The 16,430-nt window shown below is 46.1% G+C and overlaps 2 protein-coding genes across 4 annotated transcripts in view; one reads left to right on the plus strand and one right to left on the minus strand.

Annotated features, from left to right (window-relative positions):
- The window catches only part of LOC105028957 (neuronal acetylcholine receptor subunit alpha-7), a 42,226-nt gene that overhangs the window by 11,705 nt on the left and 14,091 nt on the right, over positions 1 to 16,430 (plus strand). For all 3 annotated transcript variants that reach the window (XM_010902027.3, XM_010902045.3, XM_020045669.2), the window contains 3 exons: positions 4,601 to 4,740; positions 13,616 to 13,660; positions 14,404 to 14,513. In XM_010902027.3, coding sequence (XP_010900329.1) covers positions 4,601 to 4,740; positions 13,616 to 13,660; positions 14,404 to 14,513 — 295 coding nt within the window. The remainder of the gene's footprint in view (positions 1 to 4,600; positions 4,741 to 13,615; positions 13,661 to 14,403; positions 14,514 to 16,430) is intronic.
- LOC117594406 (kelch repeat and BTB domain-containing protein 13) lies at positions 6,471 to 8,029 on the minus strand. Its single transcript, XM_034291888.1, has one exon. It carries the CDS (start codon positions 7,970 to 7,972, stop codon positions 6,494 to 6,496), a length of 1,479 nt encoding a protein of 492 aa, XP_034147779.1. The 5' UTR covers positions 7,973 to 8,029; the 3' UTR covers positions 6,471 to 6,493.

Raw genomic sequence — 16,430 nt, forward strand, 5'->3', positions numbered from 1 at the left:
AGTGAAAGATGGAAAACAAGAGACAAATGTGGACAAAGAGAGAAAGTCAGAGCGAGAGATGGGTTGAATGCAGAAACCTAATTTCAACCGTGTGTGCAAACTTACAAATAATACATTTCTCTTCATTCAGTTTGGCTAATAAAAGGGATTCGAAATGTAACGAGTCGTGGGAACATGGAGGGTGTGTGGTTAGTGACTCGCATCAGAACCGAGCTGAGGTTGCATTCTGACTGTCAGTTAAGGAACCGCTCCAATCCCCCTGCAACAGAAGAGCTTTAATGAGTACCCTTTAACGGGAAAAGAGGGGGAGGGAGCGAGAGGTGGGGAGAGAGAGAGGGGGAGAGAGAAGTTGAATGACACAAGGAGTTCAGCCTTGCTCTCCTCTCTCCAGTGGAGGCCTGAACGGCCACTGTGTCCTCACTGGTTTTGTCCTTACTGGGTATGTCCACACTGTTATGTCCACACTGTTATGTCCACACTGGTTATGTCCACACTGGTTATGTCCACACTGTTATGTCCACACTGTTATGTCCACACTGGTTATGTCCACACTGTTATGTCCACACTGTTATGTCCACACTGTTATGTCCACACTGTTATGTCCACACTGTTATGTCCACACTGGTTATGAGGAAACTGGTTGGTTTAATCTTTTTTATTACAATAACCACCTCCCAGCCTGAAAGTAACGAACCCTACCGTCCTCTGAAGGAGCTGGGAGTCTTTTCTGTGTTTCCCCAATCACTCCCTATGCTTTATACAGCACCCTACGTTTGACCAGAGACCCAGAATGGAGGAGGGAGCCATTTGGAGCACAGCCAGAGTGAGGTTTTAATCTGTTATATTTGAAGGTAATTAGTTTAGTTGAACACATTTATTTCCCTCTTCAAAAACTGCGAGAAGTGGAGTTTAGGGAGGGATGATTCTAGAATACTGTGGAATGCAGCCGATATGGATGGTATCTATGTGTGTGTATGTGTCTGGTGTGTGTTTGGGTTTGTGGGTGAGCTGTGTCTGTGGTGTGTGTGTGGGTGTGTGGGTGTGTGTGTGAGCTGTGTCTGTGGTGTGTGTGTGGGTGTGTGGGTGTGTGCGTGAGCTGTGTCTGTGCTGTGTCTATGGTGTGTCTGTGGTGTGTCTGTGGGGTGTGTGGGTGTGTGCGTGAGCTGTGTCTGTGCTGTGTCTGTGTGCTGTGATGGCAGTTTTGAAAGTCCACACAGTTCACGAAAATGGTAGGTAAGGCAGAGGAAAACTCTATTGGTAGGTAAGGCAGAGGAAAACTCTATTGGTAGGTAAGACAGAGGAAAACTCTTGCACAATTAACAGTTTATTACTTGCACGGAGAGAGTACACAAGTCTTAAGTTAACAGCGAAGAATCTCAAATGAATACTGGACAATCATCAGTGCTTATACCGGAAAAAGGGGTGTGGTAAGATGATCCGCAGATGTCAACAATACACATTCCCTTTGTTCTATCAACACCTAGGTTTTACCCAAGGGTCCGGCTGGCCCACCCTAACCCCAAGGATAAGGACACTGGGTGACCTTTTCTACTCAGAAGGGACACCCACCATCTGGACAATAGAACATTAACGGTTGGTTTAAACAGATAGACAGATAAACAGATAGACAGATAAACAGATAGACAGATCTACTGATACCATTCAGGGATGACCATTAACAAATCCTCTCCCACATTCCCTCTCTTATCCAGATAAGGGGAACTCAGCACTTTAATCAGTAACCCCTTTATACACAAATAGAATTAAGAATACTGTACACACGCATGGACACATGTATATCCCAGTGAGCAATGCCCTTTGAAAGACTTCTTTTCAACGTCTTCTCAACACAAAGTCCACATTTTCCATGTCATGTGTACAAGGAGTTATGTACAGTACGTGACATACTTAACTAAGGTCTGTATTTATCCGTTGCGTAGAGAGCGTCACCTGCACCTTTCTTAGAACACGTACCGTTGTTTGAATAGACGTGTGTTTTCTGATGTGACAGTGGATTTCTGTTCTCGTCACTGATTGGGTGCATTATGGATTCAGGAAGTAAAGGTGTATGTGCTGGGTGTGGATGTCTCTTCTCTCTGACCTCTACTAGAGCCCTGTCCTGGCTGATACAGTAAAACTCACATCATTAGAGCCCTAATGGACCACATCAGCAGTACGCTGGGCCAGAGACACCCTCTCTACAGTACATCTCTTCCTCTGTCTCCCTCCCTCAGTTTCTGTCTGTCTCTCTGTCTGTCTGTCTCACTGTATCCTGCAGTCTCTGTCTGTCTCTCTGTCTGTCTCACTGTCTCCTGCAGTCTGTCTGTCTCACTCTGCCTGTCTCTCTCTCTGTCTGTCTCACTCTCTGTCTGTCTCACTCTGCCTGTCTCTCTCTGTCTGTCTGTCTGTCTCTCTGTCTCCCGCAGTCTCTCTCCCACAGTCTCTGTCTGTCTCTCAGTCTCTCTCCCTCAATCTCTTTCCTCCCTCAGTCTCTTGTTTTTCCCTGTTCTTTCTCTGTCTTTCAATCAATCAATCAAATGTATGTATAAAGCCCTTTTCACATCAACAGTTGTCACAAAGTGCTTTTACCAAACACTCAGCCTGAAAAGTCTCTGTACTCTACTGTACCTTGCTAACTGTCCTGTTATGTATATGATTTTGTCTTTGCATGTGTGTGTGTGTGTGTGTATGAATCACATACTGTAAATTGGTATGTGAGAAGAAGTGGTTGGAGTTTTGTGTGTGCGAAGCAAAACCCTACATTTTGACTACATAAGAACCTCATTCTGTTTTATTGATTTCTCCAAACCTTTTCTTTGCAATTTTTTGCTCTCAAAAGCACTCCATGTTCATAGAAAAACATCAACATTCGATGTTGTAGATCTCCAACAGTAGTACCTTTGAATAATCTTTTCTGACTCATTCTAACTTGTTAAATTGATGTGTGCACATTTAAACCTGATATACAGGACAGTTGGATATCTCTGGGAGAGATGTATTGGACACCAAATCAGTAAGCAACTGCACTGCAAACTCTGCAGACTATACATGCCACAAAGCAACCAGAATCTTAACCAAAAACCGAACTGTATATTATGTAAATGCAGGTCCAGTAACGAATAGCTTAGCCAGCGTTGAGTTGATTTCAGAGAAATCTTCATAGATAATCTGGCGACCTAATGTGATGAGTGATTAACATACATTTCTCCAGCTCATGATGTTGCTGTCATGACAAAACTGGCGCTTTGCTGTCAAATCTAAAGTAATGTCACTAGGAAACCTCTTAAGGAAATGCAAATGTAACTCCTTGGCTGTTATTCTAGCTACGAAACTAGACTATGTTTGCCGTATTTGGCTGCCTAGCAAAAAAGGGATTAATGCGACAGCCCATGTAGAACAAAGTAGATTGTGATTAGATTTAAATCAAATGACTGGGCTGCGTCCATATATACCAAACAAATAGTCTTTAACCATTGGGTCCATTGATTAACCACAGGGCAGCGTTGGGACGTGGGACGGAGAGGCAGGACGCATACGCAGAGAGAACTGAGGACTTAAAACGGTACAACGTTACACAGGACAAAACCAAACAAATACAGACAAGATACACTAGGGAAGGAGGAGCTTAAATAGGGACGGCGATCAGGAACGCAGGTGTCTGCCCCAAACGAGGAGGAGAGGGTGTTGGATCTCAATGCTTTTGAGAGCCACTGTAAGAACGAAGATGCGTCGTGAGAATTACCTTGTAATGTCTGTATTTACTGGAAGTCTGTCGGGGGAACTGTCTGGATGGCGTGGCTTGTAGCTGTGAAAAGAAGTCTGTCAAAAGCTGTTCTAAGAAAGCTTGATTGGAGAGTTTTGGGGTCTATTGCAGCCTACATTTTTAGGTCAATTTTGGCCAAGATGTCGTCGACTGCAGCTCGGGTAAAACGTGGTTTGCGGCCTTGTCACTGTGTGCCTGGCTTTGCAATATGTGGAGATAGGAATGATTGCTTTCCAAAATCAGCTTTGAGGTTTAGCTGTGCACAGCCTAACCCCGCTCGATTACAGAACTTTTTTGGGGGGTATTGTTGGGATTACATAACTGGACAGAAGAGGACTCTTGTGGCCACAAAGGGGGTCTTGTTTCATCCGTTTGATTTGCAAACACTTTTCCTTTATTAACTCTTTAGTACTTTGGGCTGCTTCCAGATTAACGCTTATAAGACATCAATCTCAACGCGGCACCTCTCACATTCGTCTCTGAGTGTGTTTGGGATATGAGACATGTACCTCTGATTCATGGTGTTAATAAAGGGTTTCTGAAATGCCAGCACTCTTAGTGTGTACCTGTTTTTGTCCTGTTTTTGGTGATCGTAAATCCAGTAACTGGCCAATGTTATTTTACAGGACAATGTTATTTCATCTCCTCTCCGTGCCTCTTCTCCTGCCCCCACCCTGGCCTTTCTCTCCTAGTGCTGGGCCAGCAAAAACATAATCCTAATCACCATTGAACCTCCCCCCGACCCCTCCCGAGCCAGCCAACCGACCGATGGAATCCTGCTACATTAGGGACATTATACTAATGTTTCACTTGCCTTGTTTTCTGGTTGTTCCCCAGGATCCCAGCAGGGGGAGCACCAGCGGAGACTGTACAAGGACCTGATGGCCAACTACAACCGGCTGGAGAGACCTGTGATCAATGACTCCTCCCCTATCCTGGTTGAACTCGGGCTAACACTACTGCAGATCATTGATGTGGTGAGGGAGGGGCTGTGTGTGTGTACAGTGTGTACAGTGTGTGTGTGTGTACAGTGTACAGTGTGTGTGTGTGTGTACTGTACAGTGTGTGTGTGTGTGTGTGTGTACAGTGTGTACAGTGTGTGTGTGTGTGTACTGTACAGTGTGTGTGTGTGTGTGTGTACAGTGTGTGTACTGTACAGTGTGTGTGTGTACAGTGTGTCTGTGTGTGTGTGTGTACAGTTTGTTTACAATGTGTGTGTGTGTGTACACTGTGTGTGTGTGCGTGTTTGTATGTGTGTGTGTACCGTGTGTGTGTACAGTGTGTACTGACATTTGTGTGTATGTGTATGGGTTAGGGTGTGTGTGTGTGGGTCTGGGGGTGTGTGTGGGTTTGGGTGTGTGTGTGGGGGGGTCTGGGGCTGTGTGTGTGTGTGTGTGTGTGATTTAGGTATAACTATACTCACGGGGAACAAATGTCCCAATGAGTATAGTAAAACCAGAAAAACATGTACTCATGGGGACCTTGAGTCAATTTCCGGCTCAGGGTTTAGGTTTAGGGTCAAACTTACAATTCATTTTAGAGTTAGAATTGGGATTTCTTTAAGGTCCAGGCGTTGTAGGTTAAGTTTAGGGTTATGGTTAGGCATTACATCTAGGTAAAGTTTAGGCATAAATGTTACTTTATTGAGGTTAAAGGTTAGGGTTAGATTAGGGTTAGGTTAAAGTTAGGGTTAGGGCAAGGGAGCATGCAATTTCTATTTTCTGGTCCCCATGAGGATAGCCATACAAACGTGTGTGTGTGTACTGACATTTGTGTGTATGGGTTTGGGTGTGTGTGTGGGTCTGAGGGTGAGAGTTAGTCTGTGAGGGAACATGTCAACCTGAAGTTGCTACCCATGTGAATATTTTATCAAAGCCCATTGTCCCGGAGTGGACATTGACCACATTTCACACAGATACACAACCTGTGTTTATGTTTTGGCATATTTACAACACATAAAGCATGTCTTTTCTGTTATAAATGTATTCATGTTATGTATTTTTAACACAATATTGCTCACATACCCCATCAGAACTACAAATATCAGCTCTTGTTGTTATGCAACCTCTTCAAACCATGTAAGTGTACACAGAGGCACTATAGCATCAAACATGGTTTTAAAAAATTACTATTGAACCTGCCCAACTGTTCTCCTTGTCGATCTGGCAACACCCCTTAATGCTCCTCCCACACTGCCCAGCACCCCCCCATACCCCTCCCACACTCCCCAGCACTGCCCAATGCTCCTCCCACACTCCCCAGCACCGCCCAATGCTCTTCCCTCACTCCCCAAAACCCCCCCAATGCTCCTGCCTCACTCCCCAGCACCCCCCCAATACTCCTCCCACACTCCCCAGCACCCCCCAATGCTCCTCCCACATCTCCCCAGCACCCCCCCCCACACACACACACACATACTCCTCAGCAGTCCCATTACGGCTCCACAGCTCTCGCTCAGCACTCCCCACATTTGGTGGGCAACAAAACCCGACCCACAGCCATGAGGCAGACAGTGACAGTGTTTTCCTCCACTCTGGGTATCGTCTTTGATGTTTGTTTTCTTGAACTTTCAACAAACATGGGTTTGTTATAGCTACAGTAATTTTTTTCTCAAACAAAGGGTGAGTTCTGAGTCATTTCAGAGTTCTAACAAAAAGTCATTTCAGAGTCATTTCAGAGTCATTTCAGAGTTCTAACGAAAAGTCATTTCAGAGTCATTTCAGAGTCATTTCAGAGTTCTAATAAGTTTTCCAGTAACGGCTCTGCTCTATATGACAATGCCACCCACCTCCTTCCTCCAATCTCTCTCCCTAACCCCCCTTCGGCTGCCCGCGCGTTAACCGGTCCGGTCCTGGGAAGCCTCAGGAGGCAAGTCCACAACGAGCCACTCTTGGGAAAGCCTTTATTCATCTCCCGACGGGGTTTCCACCTGTCCCCGGCGATGGTGTACTCCAAAGTCAGTTGGTGTTTGACCGTGAGCACCGAGTCGCCCCTGACCTTGGCGGTGAACAACGCCCCCTTGCTGTTGATGTAACTCCCTGGCATTGCGGTCCACTGGCCGGTGGTGATATTGTAGCGGTCCATGACACATCGTAGGAAATCGTCCGAGGGCCCGTTGCGCATCACGTACAAATTGTCCCTGTGGGCCACCATACAGTGGCCGTAGCTCTGCGGCTTTATCATCGTGGTGGCTAATGTCCACTCGTCCTTGGCCGGAACATACTCGTAGATGTCCGTGGTGTCCGGCGGCCTCCAGAAACACAGAAACACGCGCCTTCTAGCCACAGCGCATGCCACAGCCGTCACGGGCTTCGGTGCGGACCGGACGAACCGCCACTCTCCTGTGGCTACCTCGTACGCCTCGGAGGAGGACGTGATCTTTTTCTGGTGCTCACCGCCGATGGCGTACAGCTTCCCCGCGTGCCCTAGGAGGTTGAAGTCGGCCCGTGGTTGCTGGGGTCCGGGAATGACGCTCCATTCGCCCGTCCCTGGGTCGTAGCAGAAGCCGCAGTCCACCGTCTCTTTGCCATAGCCGTAGACCCCGCCCACAATGTACAGGCGGTTGTCCAGGACGGCGACGCCCGCCATGGAGGTGCTTGCGTCTGTGGGGAGGTCTGTCAGGTGCTCCCAGTGCCCCTCCTCCTCATCCAGGTAACACACAGTCCTGAAGGAGTCCTTCATCGTCTCCGTAGAGGGCGAATGAGTTCCCAGAGCCACGAAAGACGCCGGTGACAACGACTCAGCGTACTGCACCAGCTCTTCAGGAAGAACGCTCGCCGCTGCCCCCTTTAGGTCACAATAGGCATCTCGGAAGAACACGGCCGCACTGTGGAACAGGTCGTGTAGACCGAAGACGGCCGCCGCTTGGTAGAGCAGGAGACAGTTGTCCGAGTCAACGATATCACAGAGATGCTGGGACAGTAGAGTGACCTGGAGGAAAGCAGCACATTCCACGGCATCAATGAGTTGATCCGGGTCCTGCAGGGACGGCTTCTCCTCCCGGCACACGGCCAACGCAATCAGGAAGCCTTGTGCACTCACCCCTCCTTTCAGATGCAGCTCATCCTGCTGACCCTCCCGCATGCCGGACCGGAACAGGGCGCGGAAGTACTCACTGCACTGCGTCAGCAGTGACCGTTCCGCGGTGAAAACGCTCCCCTCCACCCTCACCCTGAGACAGCCTGCCTGCTGCACTTTCTCCCCCGGCATGTGGCTAACACTTTGGGCCTCGGTAGCCTTGTCGAGCCCCAGGCTTTTGGAGGCCTCCATCTTATCCTGATCGTGGTTTCTCTACCCTAATCTTGTACCTGGGCGACAACGCATTATGGCAACAGTGACACAGGCGAGCACTTACATGGCATTCCCCCGGGCTTGACAATATTTCAGTGTGCCTGGAGTGTACAAAGTTGTACTGCTGCCTCTCTGCTGGCTCTTAATATAGAATAGAGCTAAAGATAGCTACTGCTAACATCTGTGTAAACAGGGCAGAGGGGGTGTTGTGTCCGGACTGTGGGGGGAGAGCGAAGGGGGAGAGAGAGGGGGTGTTGTGTCTGGACTGTGGGGGGAGAGCGAAGGGGGAGAGAGAGGGGGTGTTGTGTCCGGACTGTGGGGGGAGAGAGAAGGGGGAGAGAGAGGGGGTGTTGTGTCAGGACTGTGGGGGGAGAGCGAAGGGGGAGAGAGAGGGGGTGTTGTGTCCGGACTGTGGGGGGAGAGAGAAGGGGGAGAGAGAGGGGGTGTTGTGTCCGGACTGTGGGGGGAGAGCGAAGGGGGAGAGAGAGGGGGTGTTGTGTCCGGACTGTGGGGGGAGAGCGAAGGGGGAGAGAGAGGGGGTGTTGTGTCCGGACTGTGGGGGGAGAGAGAAGGGGGAGAGAGAGGGGGTGTTGTGTCCGGACTGTGGGGGGAGAGCGAAGGGGGAGAGAGAGGGGGTGTTGTGTCTGGACTGTTGGGGGGAGAGCGAAGGGGGAGAGAGAGGGGGTGTTGTGTCCGGACTGTGGGGGGGAGAGCGAAGGGGGAGAGAGAGGGGGTGTTGTATCTGGACTGTTGGGGGCAGAGGGCGGTGTAGAGTCGTTTTGCGGTCTGGACTGGCTGCTGATTGGTCATTGTGGAAACTTTTTGCTCTAATATTTTTTCTGTGAGGTTAAATTATAGTGCTTATGTGATTGTTGTAACAAATCTATAATTTAGTTTAACTATCCTGCTAATTATAAATAATATATTATTTAGTAATTTAGCAAAACATATGTTTTGTACAATTTGTTATGGAAGGAAGTACACATCCTTTTAACCTCATGAACTTTACAATCCCCACAATGACATGACACTGATCACTTAACACAGAAAAATATATATTGTTTTTATACTGGTGATTTTGTCACACCCCCTGACTTTTGCTAGACTTGAATTAGTCATGATTGCCATAAATAATCAAGTACAGTAGATACGGCCAGTTGTACTGCTGCTGGTAGTACAGAACCAGTGCAGGTAGTACTGCTGGTAGTACAGTACCAGTGCCGGTAGTACTGATGGTAGTACAGTACCAGTGCCGGTAGTACTGATGGTAGTACAGTACCAGTGCCGGTAGTACTGATGGTAGTACAGTACCAGTGCCGGTAGTACTGATGGTAGTAGAGTACCAGTGCAGACTGTGCAAACTGTTGTCATTATCAGTGATAATGAAAATAAAAATATGGATAGGGTTTTGGATGAATGAGTCTGTAGTCTGAGGTTGGGGGATGTGTACAGGGACAGTCTGTCTTCTGAGGTTAGGGGATGTGTACAGGGACAGTCTGTCTTCTGAGGTTAGGGGATGTGTACAGGGACAGTCTGTAGTCTGAGGTTAGGGGATGTGTACAGGGACAGTCTGTAGTCTGAGGTTAGGGGATGTGTACAGGGACAGTCTGTCTTCTGAGGTTAGGGGATGTGTACAGGGACAGTCTGTAGTCTGAGGTTAGGGGATGTGTACAGGGACAGTCTGTAGTCTGAGGTTAGGGGATGTGTACAGGGACAGTCTGTCTTCTGAGGTTAGGGGATGTGTACAGGGACAGTCTGTCCTCTGAGGTTATGGGAAGAGCCGGTTCATTGCTAATGTAGACTGATTCCCAGATTTTTTAAATGTGTGTTTGTGTGGGAGAGAGAGAAAGAGAGTGAATGAGAGTCTCTCTACAGTGATGCTAATGCAGCATATTTCTTGCTTGAGAAAAGACTGAAGAACGTGGTTACACTTTCCTCCAGGCCACCTGTCTTTGTGTGTGCTGTGCAATCGACAACTGATAAAGCGTTGCACCGTTTCACCAACCAGTCAGAACACACCCAAGCTGGGGACACATCACCACTCTGTAATGGGATGTGCGAATCCTCTGTTCTGGTCATTAGATCTGAATAACCTGTCACACTCAGATTCTGCTGGACAGGTTAAATGGGGAGTATCACCAGGTCTTTAGAGAATGGTGTTATTTATGGGATGCTGTGGGAGTTCCTCACTCTGAGTTTTGGTTCCTTTTAGATTCTACTAGGTTCTTCAGCTACTACCTCAAAATGATCTATGGGCAAAACATTTACAATTATGGAAAATAATTTACTTGACCGGAATCTGGGTGTGGGTGGAGTTTTTTTTGTTGTTGCAAGGATGGAGAGTTTGATTGATTCTCAGAACTGCGATCACAATTACAAAATTGCATGAGTGAATTTTAAACTCGTACAGAGGACCAAAAACCCATGTATTCACAGTGACCTGTGTAGGGTGGATTTGATACTTTTTGAAGGAGCACTTCATGTCAGCCGTCATTTCCTCTGATTTTTAGACAGGGCACGGACACTCATTCCTGTGTCACACCGTAACTCCTGACCTGCTCCAGCACCACTCATTATTCTACTGTATAGGTTGACCTCTAAATAATTACTTGACAGCTTTAAGTGCATGCTTAAAAGTGTTTGGGATGTGTGGAGCATTCCATTTAAGTATATTACTCTGTTGTTGTGGAAAAACAATGATGAGAGAAAACTGGAGAGACACAAAACTTTTATTGGTGTAAAAGTTGTGGTTTAGTTGAGGTTTGATCCAGTCATGTGGTCTAGTTGAGGTTTGATCCAGTCCTGTGATTTAGTTGAGGTTTGATCCAGTCCTGTGGTTTAGTTGAGGTTTGATCCAATCCTGTGGTTTAGTTGAGGTTTGATCCAGTCATGTGGTCTAGTTGAAGTTTGATCCAGTCCTGTGGTCTGGTTGAGGTTTGATCCAGTCCTGTGGTCTAGTTGAGGTTTGATCCAGTCCTGTGGTCTAGTTGAAGTTTGATCCAGTCCTGTGGTCTAGTTGAGGTTTGATCCTGTCCTGTGGTCTAATTGAGGTTTGATCCAGTCCTGTGGTTTAGTTGAGGTTTGTTTTGACTCAGGGCATTGAGACCCAGGTGGTGATGTAAGCCCATGAGTCCTGTCTGGGAAATGTTCAATGCATCATTTAACTTGATTGACCAACGGGATAAGTACACAGCTGCAACCACTCTACTGGGCGTGGGTGTGTGGGTGTGTGTAGGTGTGTGTGTGTTAGGGTGGGTAGTGTATCATGCTAAGCTTTATTTAGTAAATTCTTCAGACTGAAAGGGACCAATGTTGCCCTCCGGGTTTTCTACATTATTTACGTGACAAAGTGGCACATGATTTTATATTTCCGGAGGAAGAGCCACTTTAAGCATGAAATCTCATCCTGATGTCAGGATAATTCTGGTCAAAGTCACCCACCTGTTGTTACAGAAAATCTCTACTCATGGCTGAATATACCAGCTGTCAGACAAAAACAAGAATTCTCAGATTATGATTGCATAAAGGACAGTTCAGGTTCGACAGACAATTTAAGATTAGTCGAAACCAGCCAGGTGTGGGATTTATTCGTGGGGGAACAGTCTTCAATGCCTGGGCATCCAACATGAGACAGTCCAAACGGGCTCACCGCTGCCTGTGGTGGACAGGAAACTGTTGGAAGGGGGCTACCTTGTCATGTTGCACTCCAGCGCCTCCTTGTGTCAGATCGGGCCTTTGCAAGCTCCGTCGTGGTTGGTGGTTGGTTGGGGAATGTGTTCATGCGTGTAAGCAGTGTGGTAAGAATCAGAAAGTTCTTGATTTTTCGAATAAACGGCATCTGTTTTGTTGTTTTTGCAACTCCATTGTTTTTGCAATTTCCAAACGGCAAGTGCAGTTTGGAAATGACATAATTAGGTGGTGAACGGAAGTAATGTTGACAGAGTGCAGGAGTTTTTTGTTCAAATAAATCGAGGTAAAAATAATAATGATTAAATATAAAAGGAATGACACTTTGGTTGGCACTTTGATGGTCGTGACCTTTTGAATGATGGACGCCTGTGCATACGTGTCACATCATTGATTTTCACTAACGCCACACAAAAAAAGTTAATAAATAACGCTGTAGGCTGCAGCATAGACAGACACATTGTGATTCAAATATTTTATAACTGAACGGATGTTTTGGTATTTCCATTGCAATAAAAAACTGTGCAAATTGTGTCAGAATATGTCAATAATGCAGCCAGAAAATAAGTAATGTCTTATGCTGGTTGTCAGGAGTGTTGGGCAGCAATGGACAACACAGTTTTGTTCCATTTTGCCAAGTACAATGATGTTCACATACACCAGTTTTATTGGCTTTGGTGTTGGCCTTGGCATGTGATTTGGCTTGTGTGTGTTTGTTTTTGAGAGGCAAATGGAGAGACAGGAGAGAAAGAGATAGGAAGACATAGAGATAATGACTTTTTTCACATTCCCCCATTTCCTTTTAATGTTTTTTTCCCTGACTTTGCTAGCTAATTGCTTTGCCAATTAAATTCCAATCTGTTGACGTCAATCTGCTGTAGGGGAACCACTTAGGTTTGATTGGCTCTTTGCTCCCTATGGACAAAAATTAAACAACTATTGAACACCAGCCAAGAAAGATTGTTAGGCTTAAATTATATGAGTGATGACAAATCTTAAAACCCACCCTTCGAAATATTGGGTCTATTACAAAGTGTCATGAGATTGACTATGACAGGGCGTTATGAAATTCTGAAGACATCACATTTTTGTGAGACAGCCCCCTGGAAAAAGGTGCATCATGTCACAACAAGGAGGACATTTTCAGCTACATTTGCCAGCCATATCCATCAACACCCATTAATCTCACCCACAACCAGTCAACCATTCAGACCCATTTATCTCAGGATCAGAACACACACACAGTGAGGGAGCAGGCATCCAAACACCAGCACACATTTACTGTAGAGTGTTGAGTTTAGTAAATCTTGGGACAAAAGTATCTTCCAAGATGTCAATGTCCCCATCCACAGGGCACAAGGGGTCACAGAATGGTTTGATGAGAATGAACATGTGAATCATACGCTATGGCCTTCACATCCAACAGGTGTCAGTCCAATTGATCATCTGTGGTAGATACTGGACCAGTGTGTTATCGCTTTCCACCACCATCATGAAAAGACCAAATGCAAGAACATCTTTTGGAAGAATGGTGTTCCCTCCCTCCAGTAGAGTTCCAGACTCGTACAATCTATGCCAAGACACATTGAAGCTGTTCTGGCATCCCGTGGTCCAACAACGTACTGGGACACTTTACCTTGATTATCCTTTTATTTGTCACTCATCTGGGGTGTGATCTGTTGTACATCTTATGGGGGAATTAATCCACTTTGGCTTTTACAGTGGTCAATACAGTAGCTACAGTTTTTAAGCGAGGTTTCACAGACCAGCTGTTTTTGTACCCATGCCAACGCTAAAGTCGATGAGTCCCTCACTGTTTCCTTTTCATTGGAATTATTTTCTATTGTAATGAGTGTATCTTCTCCCTTTCGTCAGGATGAGAAAAACCAGGTCCTGATGACCAATGCGTGGTTACAGCTGGTGAGTAGACAGGACAGAGGACTGAGTGACACACAGAAAACCTCAAATGATCTCTTATGAATCTTTTATCCCACCCTAAAAACTATAAGCCAATCACACCAATCTCATGTTGCCATGCTGTCACCAATCACACGGGCATGCTGTGACCAATCACATGGCGTCCTGTCACCCATCACATGGCGTCCTGTCACCCATCACATGGCGTCCTGTCTAGTTCCACCCTGCCAGTCTGAGCACGAGTCAATTACATTGGAAAGGACACTGAGCTCACATTGTTTATCCTGATGATTCCCTGGTAATCTGGAGCATCCAGCATTTGATTATGGAGTTTTGGGAGAGGCCGTTTACCTTGTCTAGTTTGATCTCCGTCAAATCACCGGACACACCAGAACGCCGATCACCTAACAGACCTTGGATAAATTTTTCTGTCACTTTAAAAAAAACAAAAAAAAAACAATTTAATTAGTTGTATCGTAGAGTCTTTCTGGAATTATTATTTTCCTACCGTCCAATTACAATGTCAGCCTCAATATTCTAACCAATCGCTCAGCTGATCATAAATGCTGTTTATCTAATGCTGGTTTTGGCTCATATCATCAGAGAACATGCTCCAGCCGAGCTACCATATGTACTGTCTCTGCTATATGTGAATATCTCTGGTATGTTCTTCTTTGTCCTGTCTCCACTGCTGTATCTCTGCTTTGTGAATGTCTCTGATATATTTTACTTGGTTCTGCCCTCAGTACTGGACTGATGTGTACCTCAGCTGGAACCCAGAGAACTATCCTGGCGTTCAGAACCTACGTTTCCCTTCCAGCCAGATCTGGACCCCTGACATACTCCTTTACAACAGGTGAGCTGGAGTGGATGATGTTGTGGATGATGGTGGATGATGGTGTGGATGATGGTGGATGATGGTGTGGATAATGGTGTGGATGATGGTGGATGATGGTGTGGATGATGGTGTGGATGATGGTGTGTAGGATGGTGGATGATGGTGTGGATGATGGTGGATGATGGTGTGGATGATGGAGGATGAAGGGAATACAGAATAAAGACATCCATCTCTCCTCCCATCATCCTCCATTCCTCTCACCTAGCTCTCTTCCCATAGAGGCAGTGGAGGAAGAGATGGATGTAGAGGCAGGGGACATGGCTCTAACCTTAACCCCGTTAACCCAACCACTGTAGGGTTGCACTTCTGGTTGGAAAATGCTTGAACCTAAAAGTTACACAAATTCAAACACTGTACCCTGATTTATTTCCCTTAAGCAAGATATCATATTTTCCTTAGTGGGGACCTGATGAGGAATCTTCTGGTGACCAGCTTTTTATGTTTTACTAGATTTGTGGGGACTTCAGATAGATCTGAAACACATTTGCACACACTATCACACTATCACAGGATCACAGGATTAAGGAGAGACACATTTTAAAAGCCCTGCTGCATTTCGAATGAGGATTACTATAACTTCTTCCATCGCACTCCTCTCTCCATCTCACCCCATAAGTACCAAGCCTACGTCACTCCTCTCACTGCCTCACCCAGTCAAAAATAAGGTAACTGGATATTTACATCTCATTAATGTAAAATATATCTATTCTGTTATAAAATAATACCTTCTATCGTTTTAAATCAATTGTAGCAAAAAACAATCAGTTTGTAGCAGTTTTGCAGAGGTTTCTCTCTGCTTTAAGACACACGTGACCACACACCCACACGCTGACACATGCGCACGCACACACACATGCGCATGCACACACACATGCAAGCACAAACAGCACACAGACACACACCAGCCTGGCATGCACCGGTCCAACAGCCCTTTAACGGCACGGACGAGTAAACCGTTCTTCTTGATGGCGTTGCCAATACCACGCTAGCCTGGCAGCGGTTGTATAACGGCCAGAGTTATCAGAAGGCTTCTTCAGATGTGAGATACACAGTAGTTCATTTATCCACACCTGCGGTTTTTAATGGGAGTCTAATGAGTCTGTTAAATACGCCACTGGTGCTTCCGTCATTTCAGAAGGAGTGCTTCATAACTGCTCCCTATGGAATTATCAACGACGGAACCGATTAGGTTAGATTGGATTTCTGCGTAATGTTTCATTCACAGGCGCTCTGAGCAGTCCGTTCTCACAGCGTCTCAGTGTCTTGGTGTTCATCTCCCCCGGGAAGGTCAGGAAGAACGGGACGATAAAACATTAACATTTCGTCTGTGTTTGTTTGTGAATCAATACGTTGATAAACGGCTGGCAGCTTTGAGGTTGTTGTGAGTGATTCTTTGAATGAATCCTTAACAGCACCATGTGTTTGGTGTGCTGAATATACAGGCACTCTGGGTTACTTCATAATATAAAACAACTTCAAAATGACAAATACGGAACAATGTACGTTCACACGACCACTGCACGCATTAACCATTATGCTGTGTCACGCCCTCTACACACTTTCACAGCAACACGTAACCATGTCTCATGCCAAATCATGGTGTGGACTTGGGACAGCACCAGGCAATCCATAATCACCATTAAAATTGTTACTATATGACCTTTTTCTTCATTTGAGAAGGAGAGGCAAAGGTATTGTCATTTCCCTGCTGATCGAACAGACCAAGGACATCCAGCTCAGACAGACAGAGACACAGGCAGGCAGACAGGACATCTAACTCAAGGTGACAGACAGTCCTACAGACAGACAAACAGACAGACAGGCTAAGGACAGAACAGTAGAGAGCAGAATAATACCATTACTGAACACTTCCTC

Source organism: Esox lucius, chromosome 4, assembly GCF_011004845.1.
Source record: "Esox lucius isolate fEsoLuc1 chromosome 4, fEsoLuc1.pri, whole genome shotgun sequence".
Lineage (NCBI taxonomy): Eukaryota > Metazoa > Chordata > Actinopteri > Esociformes > Esocidae > Esox > Esox lucius.